Source organism: Manihot esculenta, chromosome 14 (genome assembly GCF_001659605.2).
Source record: "Manihot esculenta cultivar AM560-2 chromosome 14, M.esculenta_v8, whole genome shotgun sequence".
Classification (NCBI taxonomy): Eukaryota; Viridiplantae; Streptophyta; class Magnoliopsida; order Malpighiales; family Euphorbiaceae; genus Manihot; species Manihot esculenta.
The window spans coordinates 10,845,091-10,863,860 of record NC_035174.2 but is presented as its reverse complement, the minus strand read 5'-3'; the positions used below and the strand labels follow the sequence as shown (position 1 = coordinate 10,863,860).

General features: G+C 34.3%; 2 protein-coding genes across 5 annotated transcripts; one reads left to right on the top strand and one right to left on the bottom strand.

The window, feature by feature from the left end:
* The first annotated feature begins 899 nt into the window (after positions 1-899).
* LOC110599628 (topless-related protein 4) lies at positions 900-10,182 on the top strand. 4 transcript variants are annotated; one of them, XM_021736102.2, is made up of 26 exons: positions 900-1,083; positions 1,322-1,431; positions 1,557-1,736; positions 1,869-1,982; positions 2,106-2,264; positions 2,351-2,528; positions 2,629-2,752; positions 3,362-3,471; positions 3,873-4,041; positions 4,153-4,262; positions 4,348-4,417; positions 4,517-4,590; positions 4,759-4,854; positions 4,929-5,024; positions 5,958-6,085; positions 6,176-6,410; positions 6,497-6,661; positions 6,740-6,832; positions 6,931-7,077; positions 7,335-7,445; positions 7,545-7,724; positions 8,139-8,267; positions 8,350-8,445; positions 8,817-9,005; positions 9,385-9,551; positions 9,632-10,182. In XM_021736102.2, the coding sequence occupies exons 2-26, from the start codon at positions 1,352-1,354 to the stop codon at positions 9,828-9,830; spliced, it is 3,399 nt and encodes a 1,132-aa protein (XP_021591794.1). In that variant the 5' UTR covers positions 900-1,083; positions 1,322-1,351; the 3' UTR covers positions 9,831-10,182. The 4 variants fall into 4 exon arrangements, with proteins under 4 accessions (XP_021591794.1, XP_021591793.1, XP_021591792.1 ...); XM_021736101.2 differs by having other exon boundaries at positions 3,359-3,471; XM_021736100.2 differs by having other exon boundaries at positions 901-1,083; positions 6,740-6,838.
* Positions 10,183-11,214: 1,032 nt separating this feature from the next.
* On the bottom strand, positions 11,215-16,943 carry LOC110600488 (BRAP2 RING ZnF UBP domain-containing protein 1). The gene is made up of 11 exons (XM_043950142.1): positions 16,532-16,943; positions 15,661-15,769; positions 15,453-15,567; positions 15,219-15,316; positions 14,277-14,383; positions 13,894-14,143; positions 12,844-12,897; positions 12,225-12,368; positions 12,049-12,113; positions 11,665-11,719; positions 11,215-11,586 (listed from the first exon to the last, which is right to left on the bottom strand). Exons 1-11 carry the CDS (start codon positions 16,828-16,830, stop codon positions 11,428-11,430), a joined length of 1,455 nt encoding a protein of 484 aa, XP_043806077.1. The 5' UTR covers positions 16,831-16,943; the 3' UTR covers positions 11,215-11,427.
* Positions 16,944-18,770: the final 1,827 nt, after the last annotated feature.

The following is an 18,770-nucleotide window of genomic DNA, read 5'->3' as shown; positions in this document are numbered from 1 at the left end:
AACAAAAAAAAAAAAGGAAATTATTACACCTAATCTCCAACACCATCAAAGTGCTAAAAGAATTTTTAATTACTATGTTTCCCTTTTTGCCCTCTAACATTTCTATTTTCAAATTGTTTTTTTATTCATTACTTAATATACTTTTTTTTTATCTCTCAAAAATAATTTTAATTTTTTTTATCCATTCGAATTCTATATTATTTTTTAGAAAATAATTTCTTGATTAGTGTATTAATAAATCTCTATTTAATTAACATAAAAATAAAACTAAATATAATTTTATGGAATAAATAGAGATTATTATTATTATCATAATATTTTCAATAGCATAAATGTAATCATTTAGTAGTACTTAATAAATACAACAAAATATAATATATTTTACTCAAAATATAAATTTTTAGATAAAGATAAAAATACAAAAATATTATAATTTTTTAAAATGCATATAAAATAATTTTTAAAACTTGACTGATAAAATTGAAAGAGAAAGTATAATAATATATTAAAAAATTTGCAATATCAAGTAAAAAGCACAATTATATTTAGTAATTTCTCGTATTATTAATATAAGATAATAATAAAAACTGTATTTAATCTTAATAAATATTACCGATTAATTCATACTGCGTAAGAATTTTTTGTCGTATAAAAAAAGGAAATTTCCTAGTAAAATTAGAAGACTCGGAAAACCCGCAAATCCAGCTGGAAATAATTCGTATTAGTGACGTCTATAACCTCTCATGCATATCACTTCACACAAACTCACCTATCAAACTTATAAGCACACGTACTTATCGAGAGTCTGTAAACTTATCACATCTATCTATCTCATATCGTCTCGCTCACGGTATTAAATTTGTCTGATACCCTATCTCTCTCTCTTCCAAATCCCTAGCCATTTTTTCTCTGTATAAATACTCACCAGAACTGCTGAAGGAGAGAGAGGAAAAAAAAACTGGAGAGAGAAAGTAGAAGAACAAGTATAGAGATAGAGGAGGAGGAGGGATAATAGAGAAAGCGCACTAACAACGACCTCTCGTTCTGCTCGCTTTCTCCAAAAATTCTCCGATCTGTGCATAGGTACCGTATCATTCTCTTCTCATTCTCTGTGTGATTTTTTTTTCCTGGGTTTGTTTTGACTATTTTGTCGCTGCTTAAATTTTTTTTGAAATTTTTTTTTTTTAATTTCTAATTGTAGTTTTCTTCTGTTGGTGATGTGTTTTTGGGGTGTGATTTTACGGGTTTAGTCGGTTAATAAAGTGTTGATCTATGCGGGTTTCTGGATCTCCGAATTGGTTGTCGTTTGAATTTTGTGCAGGCATAATAAAGCAAAGGAAGGTAATAAATCATGTCTTCGCTTAGCAGAGAGCTTGTATTTCTCATACTTCAGTTTCTTGATGAAGAGAAATTTAAGGAGACTGTTCACAAGTAAGCTTCTAATTCTGTGCGCTATTTTTTTTTCCATATAATACCAGTTATTATTTATTTTATTGGAATTTAGTGAAATTGCCTGCGCTAAGGATTATTGTTTTGCTATAATTGTGGTTGTTGAGATTGGAGCAAGAGTCAGGGTTTTTCTTCAACATGAGGTATTTTGAAGATATGGTGACTAATGGGGAGTGGGATGAGGTAGAGAAGTACCTGTCAGGGTTCACAAAGGTTGATGATAACCGATATTCCATGAAGATATTCTTTGAGATTCGAAAGCAGAAGTACCTTGAAGCTTTGGACAAGTGGGTGCTTTTAAAGTTCATTCAAATTGAATTTTTATGCATTTTTGGTATCTTTGATATTGATGTGGATTCGGAATGGAACCTGCATATGAAAATTTCTCATTTTACTTAAAAGTGAAAAATAAATTATAGGAGGGATCGAGCAAAAGCAGTGGATATTTTAGTGAAGGATTTGAAAGTGTTTGCTGCCTTCAATGAGGAACTTTTTAAAGAAATTACACAACTATTGACTTTGGAAAACTTTAGGTAAGGATATTTTTGTGTTTGTTTTTCTCGGTTGATCCTTACTATTTTATGTTGATGATATTTGCAATATACATATGGTATATTGTGTGGCAGTGGGACCTTATGGTTTTACTTTAATCGCAGAGATAATGAACAGCTGTCTAAATATGGAGAAACCAAGTCTGCTAGAGGTATAATGCTTGCTGAACTAAAAAAATTGATAGAGGCTAATCCACTTTTCCGTGATAAGCTTCAGTTTCCTACATTGAAGAATTCAAGACTGCGGACACTTATTAACCAAAGGTCCTTCATAGAATTTTCTATTTCTGTATTGCTAAATACTATCTTGTTCTATCCCTTTACTCACTTTTGTTGTCACTAAATTGCAGTTTAAATTGGCAGCATCAGCTTTGTAAGAATCCAAGGCCTAACCCTGATATAAAGACCCTATTTGTGGATCACAGTTGTGGACAACCGAATGGGGCACGTGCCCCATCTCCTGTAACTAATCCTTTAATGGGTGCTGTGCCTAAGGCAGGGGGTTTTCCATCATTGAGCGTTCATGGTGTAAGAGAATTATAAAGGAGTTGGTCTGTTTTCTTTGCAATTATACCATTTTGCAGTCTGACAGTTGCATAACTTTGGTCACATGTGTGCACGTTTACAGCCATTTCAGCCTGCACCGGCTGCTCTTCCAACATCTCTTGCTGGATGGATGGCAAATCCAACTCCTGTCCCTCACCCATCTGCTTCTGCTGGTCCAATTGGTTTATCTGCTCCTAACAATGCAGGTAGATGATATGAGTCCTTTGGAATCAGCTTTTTCATTGAGTTATAGATGAACTAGATATGCAAATCCATTGGTTAGATAAACATTCAGTGAATAAAACCAATAATGATGCGGAGAAGGGGAGATAAAAAAAGGAAAGAAAGACAGGAATTAAAATTTAAAGAAGAGAATAGGGGGCCAAAAGTCAATGCTTGTCTTCTTGGCTAACCCCAGTCACCAATATCTGTGTGTGCATAATCATGGGAAGAGAATATCTCCCATGAGTTCAAGAACTTAGAGAAGTATGGAGATATATATATATACACACACAAAAAAAAAAACACACAGAGACACACACACACATATATGTCTACATATATATGTATCATAGTAATGGGAAGAGAATATCCTATGATCTCCCATGACTGCAAGAACTTAGAGAAGTATGGATATTTTTGTAGTATGGTATTGCTCAAATAGTCATTACTCATTCATAATTTCTGGGGTGTAATTTATGATTTTTCTCCTCTCTCATGAATACTATTGCATTCCTTTTTTTGATCCCATTGATTTCTGAATTTTCTCATGAGCTGAGTTGTGATTTCTCCCCATAACATCTTATTCATAGCAGCAATCGTAAAACGTCCTCGGACTCCTACTGCTAATCAAGCTATAGATTATCAAACAGCAGACTCTGACCATGTATTGAAGAGAACAAGAGCATTTGGATTGTCAGATGAGGTAACTCATTATTTCCTTAACTTACCATTTAGTGTGGTTAAATTATTTGTTATAGTAATATGTTCTGGTTCTTTGGCCAATTGAATTTTATTCTAGCATGATTTTGAGATGCCAAGATTGAGACATGCATGGGTCGATGGCTTAGGCTGATCTAGATTTGCTTGTTTGGATCAAGGAAGGGTAACTTATTAAGTTCCGTTCTATGTGATTGAGGTGTAAAACCTAACGTTTTGTTTTGTTTCATATGATTTAGGAGTCGGGCTTATGTGACTATGTTGACTTTGTAGGTTTTTTTGACATTCTAATGAAGGATTGATTTTCCCATTTCAAAGCAAAAAATTTATTGACATCTAATTTCAAATGGCAAGTTCTCCTAATTCCTTGTGTCTCCCCCTAATCAGGTCAATAATCTACCAGTTAATATTCTGCCTGTGACATACGCTAGTCAGACCCATGGACAGAGTTCTTACTCTTCTGATGACTTGCCGAAAACCCTTGTTATGGCTTTAAACCAAGGTTCAGCAGTCAAGAGCATGGATTTCCATCCTTTGCAACAAATTCTACTTCTTGGTGAGTCCTGTGCATAAGGACAAAATTTGTACTTTCCCTCTTAGTTTTATGAATATATGCAAGTCTGGGTTGTTTTAGGATGCCTTATTTTTCCTGGTTTTATTATTCCAGTTGGAACAAACATGGGTGATGTCATGGTATGGGATTTGGGTGGCAAGGAGAGGATTGCCAGCAGGAATTTTAAAGTTTGGGAACCTAGTGCACTCTCAGTGGGTCTACAGGTTTGGGCTTTATTTTAAGCAAGTTTATTTAACTCGAAGTATCTCGAGGATATAGGCTAAACCTAACTTTCTTATAATTTTATAGGCATCTCTCACAAATGACTATACAGTCTCAGTTAACCGTGTTGCGTGGAGTCCTGATGGATCTCTATTTGGTATTGTTCATATGCTATCAACATATACGACTTTGTTGTTCTGCTTAAGTAAAATTTTATGAGATTTTTGTATATGTTACTTTTTCCTTCCTATTTCAGGTGTTGCATACTCAAAGCACCTAGTTCACCTATATTCCTACCATGGCAGTGATGATGTAAAAAACTACCGTGAGGTTTGTTTGGCCACTTGATCCTGTTCTATTTCACTTTCATATTGTGCTAATGTCATCGATATATAATTTATGGAGTTCTCCTATAGAAAAATGTGGATCTTATGTTTATTTGTACGTCTTGTAAATAATGAATCATTTTCCATAAAAAATTTTATTAATTTTCTTTAGATTGAAGCTCATGTTGGGAGTGTTACCGATCTTGCCTTCTCTTATCCAAATGCCCGACTAAGCGTTGTCACTTGTGGAGAGGACAGGGTTATTAAGGTACAGTTTTTCGGGCTAATTTGATGAGTTTGTGTGAGGGATGTCGCTGCTTATAAGAGTTCTCAATTTCATAGGTTTGGGATCCGGTCACAGGAAATCCAAAATTTACTTTTGAGGGTCATGAAGCGCCTGTGTATTCTGTCTGCCCACATCACAAGGAAAATATTCAGGTAATTGAATATTTTGATGTCAATTAAATGTTTTCTTGTACTATCTCCTTTAGATTCTTTTTCTTTATGATGAAATGATACATAAAATTGGCAATTTAAAAATGAATTGGCATTTTTTAAATTAGTTTTTCTACTTAGTCATATCATGAGTGAAGTATCAATGTGAATCATTAACCATTGATACTTGTAATAAATTTAAGTGTTTCCATATTATGCTTTATCAACTACTACTGCAGTAAATGAATGACTGAAACTGGAGTAGGATCCTCCTATGCGTTTATACAAGCTAATATAGTTTTGAAGTGAAAGTGAGAACTCATATTTACAGTTTAAGAAGGTGAATCAGATTCAGGAAACATGCAACTAGATTACCAAAATATCTCTCTTTTATTATTATTATTATTATTTTGATAGTTAGCTCTTATATTTATGAGTTACAACTGATATAGTTGAGCTTCAATCTTGAACTAACCGAGATTTGCTGCATGATTTTAATTTTCTTTTAAGCTTGTAGTTCTTGATCGCTTTTTTAACTGAATTCTTTAATAATGAGAAAGCTTCAGTTTTATTCTTTAAATTTTCCCAATAAATTAGTCTTTTATTTATACTATTTTGATTGCAAATGTAACAAAGCATAAACTAATCAGTTCTTTTTTTGTTTGCTTTATAATTTGTAATTTATGGTGTATTCTTACTTTCAAGGTTATCAACATTGCCAAAAACTTGCAATCTTTGGCAGAACATAATTTCCCTATCTGTGTCGGAATGCTTTACCAAATTTCTTATAATAGGAAATGCATATGTTTCTTTTTTCTTCTCATCTTTTGCTTGCTGATCTTTGTTGTCCCAACTTTATCTGATTACTTAACAACCCTGTTTCAAGAGTTCCTTATTCACTTTTCTCTCCTCTTTCCTCCTCCTCCCCCCGCTTAGTTTATCTTTTCAACAGCTACTGATGGAAAGATAAAGGCGTGGTTGTATGATAACATTGGCTCTAGAGTTGATTATGATGCGCCAGGCCATGCATCTACCACAATGGCATACAGTGCTGATGGAACAAGGTTCGTTTGTGAATCATACTTTCCAATTCTGATATTATCATTTTTTGGTGCCAACAAAAATGTGTTTCATGGCTGTGACCCCTCTTGAAGATTGTTCTCATGTGGGACAAACAAAGAAGGAGAATCACACTTGGTGGAGTGGAATGAAAGTGAAGGAACTGTTAAGCGTGGTTATATTGGACTCGGGAAACGATCTGTTGGTGTTGTGCAATTTGACACCACTAAGAATCGGTTCTTGGCTGCTGGTGATGAGTTTATGGTCAAATTCTGGGACATGGAAAATGTCAACCTGTTGACGAGCATTGATGCAGAGGGGGGGTTGCCGGTAATTTTTAATTACCTTGTTTCTTTTTATGTCTATCTGATTTAGCCTTCTCTGTGGCTAACTATTTGATTCTCATAAATCTGCAGGCTGCTCCTTGTATTAGATTCAACAAAGAAGGAGCTTTGTTAGCTGTCTCAACAAATGACAATAGCATTAAAATTCTAGCGAACTCTGATGGTATTAGGCTGCTACGGACAGTGGAGAATCGTACATTTGATGCTTCTAGAGCTGCTTCTGCAGCTGTTGTGAAGGTAAATTTGAATAGTTAAATTTCTTGAACATGGAAAATCTTATGCGAGTCTGTTTCTTAATATATGTTCCATGCATAGGCACCAGGAATTGGCAATTTTGCTTCCATTAATTCTACTGTTGGAACCAGCATTGGAGATAGAGCTGCTTCTGTGGCACCCGTCATTGGAATAGTGAATGTTGATATCTCTACCTGTCTAATATCTTGGAGCTTATGATCATCTTTATTTTATTAACATAATTCTTGCATTTTTGTTTTGAGTTTTTGCAGAACAGTGATAATCGAAGTTTGGTTGATGTGAAACCTAGAATTGTTGATGAACCGGTTGAAGCCTCTAGGACCTGGAAATTGACGGAAATCAATGAGCCCTCTCAGTGCCGCTCTTTAAGACTCCCTGATAATTTGACTGCTATGAGGGTATGGTCCATTGTCTGCAATTATATTAGAATGAAGTCAGCTTCGATCCAGCTAGGATGTTATTGCTTGAGCTTTTTCAAAGCCAGCTGTGCTCTAGGATGCAAATTTTTACTCGGGGCTAAATTTAAATTACATCACTAACTTAATTTGGTGGCTTAATTTGTAGATTTTTTCCTTTTGTTATTGTCTTGCATTTGGGGTCATTGAATTAATAACTTAATATCTTTGTTCTTTGTTGGGTGATATTTTTTTCTTAGGTTTCTAGATTGATTTATACAAATTCAGGACTTGCTATATTGGCATTAGCATCAAATGCAGTGCATAAACTCTGGAAATGGCAGAGAAATGATCGAAATCTAAATCCGAAGGTATTTAGGCGGCTTGCAAAGGCACTTAAATTTTTATGCAATAGAAGACTGGCATTTGTCGTCTTCCTGAGCTTGTCAATAATTATTTTTCTTGTGTAGGCTACTGCTAGTGTCGTACCACAATTATGGCAGCCCTCTAGTGGAATATTGATGACTAATGATATAAGTGACACAAATCCTGAAGATGCTGTTCCCTGTTTTGCACTTTCTAAGAACGATTCTTATGTCATGTCAGCTTCTGGGGGAAAAATCTCTCTTTTTAATATGATGACATTTAAGGTAAATGACTTTTGCCCCTTCTCTCTCAATTCATTTTGCATTTGCAGCTGATCAATTTTTTCTGGAACTACTGCAAAGTCTTTGCATGGGGAACTTTAACAGTGGAGATGGTCTAGCAAACTCGGCATTATTTTCAGCCTTGTTGGCCTAAATATCTGCCCTTAACACTTTTGAATACCTTATTGCCATGACATCTATTGGGAAATCCAAAATGTATGCCCATTTTTGAACTAGTTTGAAGCAACCTTATCATGATGGGGCATGTAAAAGGAGTTTTTTTTTCTTTAAATAATTTTTTACTGACTAAATATTTTTGGAAGAGAAGACGAGAAATATTCAGGGGAAAGTACTAGTTTTGGATTATTTTCTGGCTGCTAACAGCATATCTCTTACTCCTCTCTTCTTTACTTGCAGACTATGACTACATTCATGCCCCCACCACCAGCTGCCACATTTCTGGCATTTCATCCTCAGGACAATAATATCATTGCTATTGGAATGGAGGACTCCTCAATTCAAATTTATAATGTTCGCGTTGATGAGGTGTCAAATAATACTACCAAATATATAATCTTTGTTCGTGGAAGAGCAAAATCATTTATAATCTGCAAGCTTCTTTTTTCAGGTTAAAACGAAGTTAAAAGGTCATCAGAAAAGAATTACAGGCCTCGCATTCTCTCATTCACTAAATGTGCTCGTCTCTTCTGGAGCTGACGCCCAGGTAGAATTACTAGAATGTTATTATCATCAGTATTATGTACAAAAAAATTAAAGCAGCTCATTGCCAAAAGTTCTGGAGGACTGATATAGCATGTGACAGTTCTTGTTTATCAAGACTAATTTCCTTTGGATTTTGTTGACAGCCAACAAAATTTTAACCTCCCACACCCATATTGAGATGATTTGATTTGGGAGTGAAATTACACCTTTATCTGGATAATGATTTTATAACATGAATTTTAGGAAGTATTTACTTCTACTTGGCTTGCTTATGACATCCTCAATAATATTGTTATGTAACAGTCTTACTGGATGATGTTATGTGTTGCATATTTATATTACTCAGTTCCGCATATATTCTTCTCTATCCAGTTATGCGTTTGGAGCACAGATGGGTGGGAGAAGCAGGCTAGTAAATTCTTGCAAGTTCCACCTGGACGGGGTTCAGCTTCTCTTGCAGATACAAAGGTTCAATTTCACCTTGACCAGACGCATCTGCTGGTAGTTCATGAATCTCAAATAGCTGTATACGAGGCGCCGAAATTTGAATCCCTTAAACAGGTTTGTGAAAAGAATATAAAGTTTGAGGAATTTTAGTTTTTTCACATTTTCGTTGGTTGGTTATATATTACGCTGTGACTTGGGAAGTAAATCATATGGACTTCAATAATTGGACATAATTAATTTTATGTAAATGGTAAGATGACATGCCATTGTTGTTTTGAGGATCATCTTTGTTTCTGTAGACCCGTTATGGGCCAATCTTGAGTCCCAACTTCTTTGGCTTTCAGGCTAGGGCCCTTTAAGGTTTGACAAAACCTTAAAAACCAAACCCTGGCCGTAATGAGGTCTAGTTTTCCTGTTTTAACCACAGAGTCTTTGTACTAGTTTTTCAGTTGAGGCTGCTGACATTCTTATTATGGAACTGTTTCTCTAACAGTGGTTTCCTCGGGAAGGAACTGCTCCAATCACACATGCCACGTATTCCTGTGATAGCCAGTCAATATATGTGAGCTTCGAAGATGGCAGTGTGGGTGTTTTCACTGCTTCAACACTAAGAATGAGATGCAGAATAAATGCTACTGCATACTTGCCTCCCAATCCCAGGTAAGCTTGCTCCTTTTTTATGAAAAACTAATCCCCGATATATTTTAGTCTGAAGTATGTGACAAGGTATTTTTTTGCAGCTCGAGAGTATTTCCTCTTGTCATTGCTGCACATCCATCTGAGCCCAATCAGTTTGCATTAGGACTAACGGATGGAGGAGTACATGTGGTTGAACCCTTGGAGATGGAAGGAAAATGGGGTACCTCCCCCCCAGTTGAAAATGGTGCTGGTCCTAGCACCACTTCCGCAGCAGCTGGTTCAGAACAAGCCCAAAGGTGACTACTACCATGTGCATGACTTTCACCCAGGACCTCGAGTGTATGTATCCCGCTCCCTGGGCCCACCACAATTGTGATTTTCGAGGGGAAGCTGCGGAAATTAGGAGCTATAGGTTTAGCATAGTTGAGCTATGGCTTCAGCTCGACCTGACAGATGGTTGTCATAATTATAGTTCTCTTGGTTGAGAATAGAATGATCAGAGAAGAATGTTAGAGGTGTAAATTTAGAAAGTTGAATGCGTCAAAAACAAAAATTGAGTTGTGAAGTTAAATGAATTGGTTGGGGTAGAGGAGCAGTGGTTGTGTCATATGTTCATTTTTATATTAGTAATCTAATTTATTAGTTGTGAGCACACAGCGTGGTGGATTTTTATCACCATCCTCTCAGTTATCTTCCCAAATCATCACGCATGTACAATTGTCATCATTTTTTTTTATCAAATTGTTCAGTGACATCCAGTATGGTCTATAATATGAATTTGATTATCGCAAGTCGTGAATAAATGGCTACTCGGACCTTATTCACTCTACTACCAAATGCATCTTAAAATCTTATAGGGCTCAGATGACATTTAAAGTAGTTCTGCTTTTTAATATTTTACAATGGAAAATTTGCCATTTAGTCTTTAAATTTTATAATTTATTACTTATAAGCAAACTATCAAAATTAAATGTAGTTTGCTCATATCTTGAAAACTCCATGGCCCAACCCAATTCCTGCCTCCCAGCGCGGCTCTTGATCAATTAGCGTCATTTGGTTGAACAATAATAATGGAGAATTGGGATGTCAGCTTAGTTGAGGAAGTTGGGAGCGGTTTGCATGAAATGGATATTAGGTTGGTGTAACCATCTCAAGATACATGAGGAAAGGGGAATAATAGAGGTTGAATACAAGGGGTTACTGGGAATGCTAAGTATGCGAATGCTAAGTATGGTTATTAGGAATGCTTGGCTTTGTATAAATTTCTCTCGACGAGTAAAATTAAGAGTGTAATAAAAGATGATTTTGTCAAAGCATGAGCTAGGGATTACAAAGGGAAATAGGAAGGAGATTTTTAAAAGCTTTCATTAAAAAGATTTGGATGCGAGGCCCAAGAGCAAATTACATAATTAGCATAATGTTAAACAGAATCATAACTCTAGGAAGCCGGGTGGTAAGGCTCGATCTCAAACCCGATGGATTTAACAACAGAACCATTAAATTAAGCATCATCACCTCCCCCCCTGGTTGATCCTATCACTAGTAGAGCACCAAGGCTAATTAATAGTAAAAGGGACAGGGGAGATCCCTACAGTAGAAACCGCGCACAGCTGAGAAAAACTGACTAAAAAACAGAGGAGTCACTTTTAAGTGGTCAAACCAAAGGAGCACAAGCCGAACCAGAGAACAAAGCTGGAGTTTAATTTGAAATTTTAAAAATACTACCAAGTTTGATGTTAAAATTGACACGCCTTAAGACTTCAATGAGAATTCAGGACATATAATTCCTATGAGAACGGCACATGACTATGCTATGCTAAATACAGGCAACATTCCAGGATAACGAAGAAGTTTTACAATATACAGAATATAAAAGGTGACGAGTATCGATGATTATCTATGTTCGCCTTCGACCTGGTTTTGTGTGCCTTTTATTGTTAGCTGGGGATGACCCTTTTGATGGAACAGGCAAAAGTGTCCCTCCTTGAATATCACTTGTATCTGTCATGTTATTAAGCGTTTTCTGGGCTTCAATGTAGACTGTAAGATCTCGAATCTGTGACCATTACATGTAATATCATGAGATCAGTAATTTCAATCAGTAGACCAAAAACAATTTTGATAATTACTGCACCTGTTCTTCAAGATCGATTATCCTCTCATCCCTTGAGCGAAGGGCTGCAGTTTCCCTACAAACAACCAAGCAAACTTTCATTCACTAAAGTGAAAATGGAATGCTTATGAACTACTGCAAGGTGATTATTCATATCAATTACATGTCTGCAAAGGCAGCAAGACTACTACAATGCAGGCAAGTTAATTTCCCAGTTTATAACTTTGTCCTAAAGCCAAAGTACTGCATTCTTATGTTAACTAGACTGATTAATTGACACTGATGACAGCAGATGAGTCGCTTCCAATTCAATCTAGCGAAAAATGCTCCACTAAGAAAGCGAGAGAGCTCATTAAAATGAGAAAACAATCACATTTAAGAATCCAGGGGAAAGGTTGAGTTTACCTCTCCTCAACTTCCTTAACCTTTTTACGCCAAATTTCTTGATTCTTGATGAGACTTCGGTTGATCTGAGAACAGTGGAATCATATCAATGAAAAGTCAACCTAAAAAGGTCGCTATTCAAAACCATTGCATATCCAAATACCCTAAGTTTGTCCAGAAGTAATTACAGTATTTACCTCTGCGACAGCATCCTTTTCTTGTTCACACTTTTCTAATTTAGTTTGGATGTCCTGCATTGTGGAAGTGACAGCCTTGTCCACAACTTCATTTATGGAACTTTCCCGTTTACTTCTTAAGTCTGCAATTAGAGATTCGTAATTCTGAAAACAAACATGAGAGGATCATCAAAAAACTTCTCTCTAATACAAGTAAAAGAGATAGAAAGTACCAACCAAAACACAAGCATTAAATTGACCGTATTCATCTTCCAAGAAAGTAGTATGCATGTAAAGATCAGCAACCCTTTTGAAATTTATTCTCATGCAAAAGCAATGACATAAAAAGTTTAAGAAACCCAAGCAATCCCATAACTGATTATGCCAAATATACAGATACCAAAGGTTAACATTGTTACAAATCTAACCAGATCATGGGCTAAAGATCCCATAATAATTCAATCTTCAGACACTTATACCATCCTCCGCCCCCATCTATAAATATTGGAATAAACAACTGAAAAAAATATAGTAATAAAAGGTCTCCCAGACATACAAGTTTAGAACATCAATTAACCAGGTAGCAGGAAAGAAGGTTTGGAGAGGGGTTCGAGTGGAATGCTGTATATGGGGTACTTACTTGTCTTTGAGCTTCCAGCTGATTTGCAAGAAGACGGTTGTACTCATCTACAATCTGTTATCAAGTACAACAAGAATAAGAAAATGTATATGGGAAGACTAAGAGGGTATTATGTTTGGTTTAAAATTTTATCGAACCCACTTATAAGTAAAAAGTCACAAGTCACTTAGTTTTTGGTTTGGCTTATAAATTAAAGAAACTACTTGAAATAAGTGAGAATTCATAAATAAGGTGTACCTTATGACTTATTTTAAAACTACTATTTGACCAAATAAAAAACTGTATTATCCTGTGTTTTTAAAAAACATCAAAATTATCCTCATCTTAATAATCACATCGCTTAATTATATATCATTTTTGGTCATTTTAATACATTAAGTTACTTTAAGAAGATTATAACTAAACAATTTGTTGAATCCCACATCGGTTGTGGAAAGACACACGTCGGTTGCGAAAAGGGGTATGCCGTCGGTTGCGAAAAGCAATTGACAGGCACATGTCGTTTGCAGAAAGGGGTATGCTGTCGGTTTGCGGAAAGAGGTAATGTACCATTTATATAGGTCATATGCACTCCTCCCTCTTGAGCTAATTTTTAAGGTGAATTAGATCTAACCCAAATTTAACATGGTATTAGAGCCTCCCATCCGATATTAGACTTCCCATAAAAAATGTCACGCACGGCGTGAAGGGATGTGTTGAATCCCACATCGGTTGTGAAAAGGGTAATGTGCCTCTTATATGAGCTATAGACGCTCCTCCCTTGAGCTAGCTTTTGGAGTGAATTAGAGCTGCCCCAAATTTAATACAGTTAAGCTATCTAGATATTAATTTTAAGTGGTTTCACTAAACAATAAACTTATTTTAAAATTGATTTGCAATTAATTAGTGCTAAACATGACTGCAATAAAATAAGCAATGAAAACTCTCATATCCAAAAGTTTATCCAACTCTGTCCAACAGGGTGTACCAGCTATGTAAAGTGCAAATAAATTTTCAGAAAGAAGATTAGATATCTGCAAAGTTCAGCAATAATTTTTTGTAGCAACATACTGTTTCAACTTTGCTGCTAAAGAGAGCTCCACTAATTCCAGAATCCTCACTACATCCACAAGTGCCATAATCTCCTTCTAGTGACATACAGCGAGTGTTCATATCTACCAATTTGCCATCAGCTTTTGACTGATTCAGTCGATGAACATAGTTGTCACCAACATAATCCCAAATTTGTTGTGTCCTCAAATCAAGAGAATAACAATGTTGCGTATCTTGCCAATGCCTTATAGCATGTTGTTCCTTATATCTGCATTCAAAAAAGGGTTTGATGACCATATCAAGAGTAAACCATGGTCCTATTGTTTACCATATCAAATCAGTAACATAAGTTTCACAATAGTTCAAAATCTATAATAAAACGCTCGAAGGTGATGCATTACCTTCCACATCCCACAAAACCACATATTAGACAAACCCACAAATTCTCTGATGTTCCACAAACAGAACAAGATGGTATCTCATCCTGCTGCTGACAAAGTCGACAGACCTGATGAAATATTTCCTCGAGTCAGTAGAGCAGATTAACAATAATATCTTTTTTTTTAAGTGCAACCTATATATGGCATGCCCCATATATAATCATAAAATATGGAATATAACATATTAGAATATAATAAGACAAACTCTCCAAATATCATAATTTCCATATGACATTGATGCTGGTTTTCTCTAAAGCAGAAGTTGAAGAACTAATTTGTAGAAGTGGGTATTTTTATCTAGATTCACATCGATATGCTTTAAATCTCTCGTCCATCTGCTTCTTTACATGAAAAAAGTATCCAATAAAAACCTACATTCTTGATGTACGAGGAAATATATGCCACAGAGCTCACCGTTTCTGAGTTCCATCAATACCCTATTCTCGGGATGGTATGATCTACTGACACCAAAAACAGCTAATCATAATGCATTTCTTAAGTCATGATCAAACACTCATTTAGAAATTGCACAATAATAACTTCATACTTAATGCCAAAAGCATTCTGTAAAAATTCATTAAATTTACATTGAGCAGCACAAGATTACATGACATCATTGGGTGGCTCATGCAGCATTCCAGTCAGAAGCAGTAACACATTGAACTCACCATTGCTCCCCTTACACCCCCATAACCCCCCTCCCCCCCCCCCCCCACCCAAAAATAAAATAAAATAAAATAAAATAAAAAATAAATAAATTAAGCCTGAAAATTGATCATCACAAAGGTCAGATGATGTGATGGTGACTTAGGCGGCAAATCCATTGGGCTCACTATCCCCCAGCTTCATTCCCTAATCTAAAACCTAAAATGAACAAATTTAAGGAGAGGAAAACTATTTAACCTGGCAAGACAAATAGGTCCACTTTGAAGTGCACGAACATTGAAATGAATGATCACAAAGTGTACTGAGTATTCCACTAGTGTCAGGGTCCAGTCTCTCTGACAACAGAACATTATATCAGCATAATATAATACAAAAAAAAAAAACTCAAAAAAAAAAAATCCTGATTCCACACATAAAAAGTAGAGATTCGTTTAATGCCAAAAAATCACTAGATATAAGCACAGGAATGACCGAGGCATATTGGACAAGTAGGCAACTGAGTGAATCCTGATGGAGGGGTGCTAGCTATCTCAGCAGCCTCAGTGTAATCCACATTAAGGACAAATAGAATATGGCATATTTCAGCCTACATCATCATAGAAGGCAAGAATTATCTTCAGTAATTCGACAAAACAAAAATGTTTGTATAAATGAAATACCACAAGTAAAGATCACAGACCTCTGCTGGGGAAAATCGCTTCCCATTGAAGTTGCCATAAAATCCATCAGCAGTCAACTGATCATTTAACTTGATTAAGACACTGTAACGATCTTCCATTCCATCATTCCTTCAGAATAATTGATAGATGCTAACTTAGACAGTGCTCAGTTTTTAATAACATATACACGCCCACACACGCCAAGAAGTTAACAAAACTTGGAATCCTTGACCTTCAATTAATTTCATTCATTCTTCCATTCCCATCATCCACCCGTCCTCCACCCCCCAGATATATATAAAATGACTTAGAAGCGAACAATTCATACATTCATTCCATTAAAACAAACACCAAAGAACTTGGGAAAAAAAAGGAGAAAAACCCCACTCATCAACTCATCCAGAAACCAATTTTGGTCGAATTTGAGGCGATTCCTTTTCACATTTCAAACGAAGATACATAAAATAAACACCTTATTTTCTTTCTTTCCTTTAGTAGCTAACAAGAGTTTACGACCCGAATTAATTCAACACTGATAAAGTATTTCCTGTTTGTTTATTCCATAATTATTAACAGATATTGATTGTTGTTTAAAGTTATCTTTCGATTTTTTTCTGTTGATCCAAATTCTATTTTACTTTCAGTCTCCTCTATTTATCAATCAACTATACTACTGTTAGAATGCATAATTGCATACTTATCATCGGAAAAAACAAACACTTTCTTTTCTTTATCTTTTTTTAAAACAACATAAAGCCCGCAATTCACGATTTTACATTTCAAGTTCACCTACCCAAAATTTTCAATGTTCGACGAAGCCGGGGAAAAATTCAGAAAAAAAAGGGAAAAAAATAACTTAAAAAATAAAGGAAATAAATGTTCTGTTGAAACCTGATGAAGAGGAGCTCATGGACATTGTCAATGTGGGACTCGCAGAAACGAATGAAATCGTCAGCGGAGAGATAGTTGGGGACAGCTACGATGAAGAGAGAAGTGGATCGAGAGCTAGGGTTTGGCAATGAGCTCTGCGATGCGTTTCGATATAGATGCACTACACCTCTTCTTTCACTGTATTTAGGGTTATGGATAGGGTTTGATTGGGTTGTGGTAGTTGACACGGTGGAGAAGGTGGCCTCCTCGAAAGCAAGAGGGTGGTCGACGTCCACTGAATGAACTCGGAGGATAAACATCGTAGGCCTTTGAATGAGATGAATCGGTGGGCGAAGACGGGGTGAAGAAGAAAATGTATATTCGCGGGAAACTGGCGAGTCGGGGGCTTACTAACGGCGTTAGATGAGATGAGCAGGCTAATGCATTTTTATCTTTTTTTTTTAAAAAAAAAAAGTTTTATGATTATAACAAACCCATTTTTAATAATATTATGAATTTATTAAACCATCTTAACTATTTTAATAATTTTTAGTTTTTAATATTATTAAAGATATATATCTTTTCTAGATAAGTACGTGTTTAAATTTCTAACATTTCAATCTCTTTTTCTCTCCTATTGAAATTAGAAATTTTGCTAAAATTTAATTTAATTGATTTTTTAAATATTTTTTATTTTAAAAAAATAAAATTTTAATAATTTTATAAAAATTAATTTAATTTTTGTTCTTTTAAAATAAAGGATTTATAAAAAAAATAAATGAAAATCTCTTTTATAAAAGAAAAAATGACTCCATTTAAAAATTCATTAAATAAAAAGCGAACATACTATTAGGTACATATGATACTTTTTTAAAAATTACTAATATATTTTAAATTAATAATACCATTAAATTTTAAATTTCATTAAAATTAAAATAAAAAAATATGAGTAGAACAATAATAAGAGTATATAATTATGAAATTCAAAATAATTTTTAAACTTTGTTTCAAAAAATAATTTTTAAATTTAACATACCAAATAGGAAACAGCATAGACGAATGCATTGTATCCTGACAATTTCCACATTTTTTGTCACAATTAAGATTAGAACTATGCATTTTTATTTTCAATTTTTTTTAATCATTTCAAATTAGGGCACATTTGATTCCACATATTTTTATTATTTTGATCTGTGTTATTTTGTGAAACTACCAATTATGTTACACGAGTTCTTATACTGATAGTTACATGTGTGTATATAAAATTTGGTACAATTGTAGTAATTCATTTTATAACGATATTCATTTTATTTTCTCAAAGGATAATCTCCTTGCCATCACTGGTATACTTAGTGGGTTTTAACTCATTGTTTCAAGAGTGAAGGTGTAAACGAGTCCAACCGAGTTCAATTTTAAAGGTTTAAATTTAGTTCATTAAAATTTTTTTGAGTTTAAACCGAATTTAAAATTTATTCATTTCGAACTCGAATCTAATATTAAGAAATTTAAGTTTAACTCGATTAGCAAACGAGTTTGAATGAGTCGAATTTTTATCGAATCGAAACTCGAATAGCTCGCGAACGATCTGATTTATTTACACCCTTATTCAAGAGTCACCATAAGAGGATTTTTTTAAAAAAAAAAAATTTACTTATAATATTTAATCACGTTTTTACTCATGTGTTTCAACAATTTAGCAAATATAGCTTAAATACATACAAAAAAATTAATTACTGAAAAAAAATAATGTAACAATAATGACTTTAACTATATTTTTATGATATGAATTAATATTTTAATTTTTAGAATATAAAGACTAAAATCCACCGCTTTGCATATATAATGTTTATTTACTTTTTTTGAAATAATATTTAATTTAGTTTAGTGATATTATGTTATTAAATTTTAATTTGATAATATTATAATTTTCAAATACAAGATATCAATTCAGATTTTGTGGAAATTAAATTAAATTAAATTAATATATATATATATATATATATTTATTATGATTATGCTAAATTTGAAATTAATGAGATTACGGTTAAAATCCACATGGAAAGAAGGATAAGGTAGATAAAGGCTGATGATATTATTAGATATATTGATAATTATATGAAAGGTTGGTGAGATCACCTTTCGAATCCAAATAATAATAATAATAATTAATGAAAATAACCCTTCTTCAGCTCAAATAAAAAAGAGACAATACGATATCGTTTAAAGCGCCTTTATTATCTCGCAAAATCAGACTTCCCGT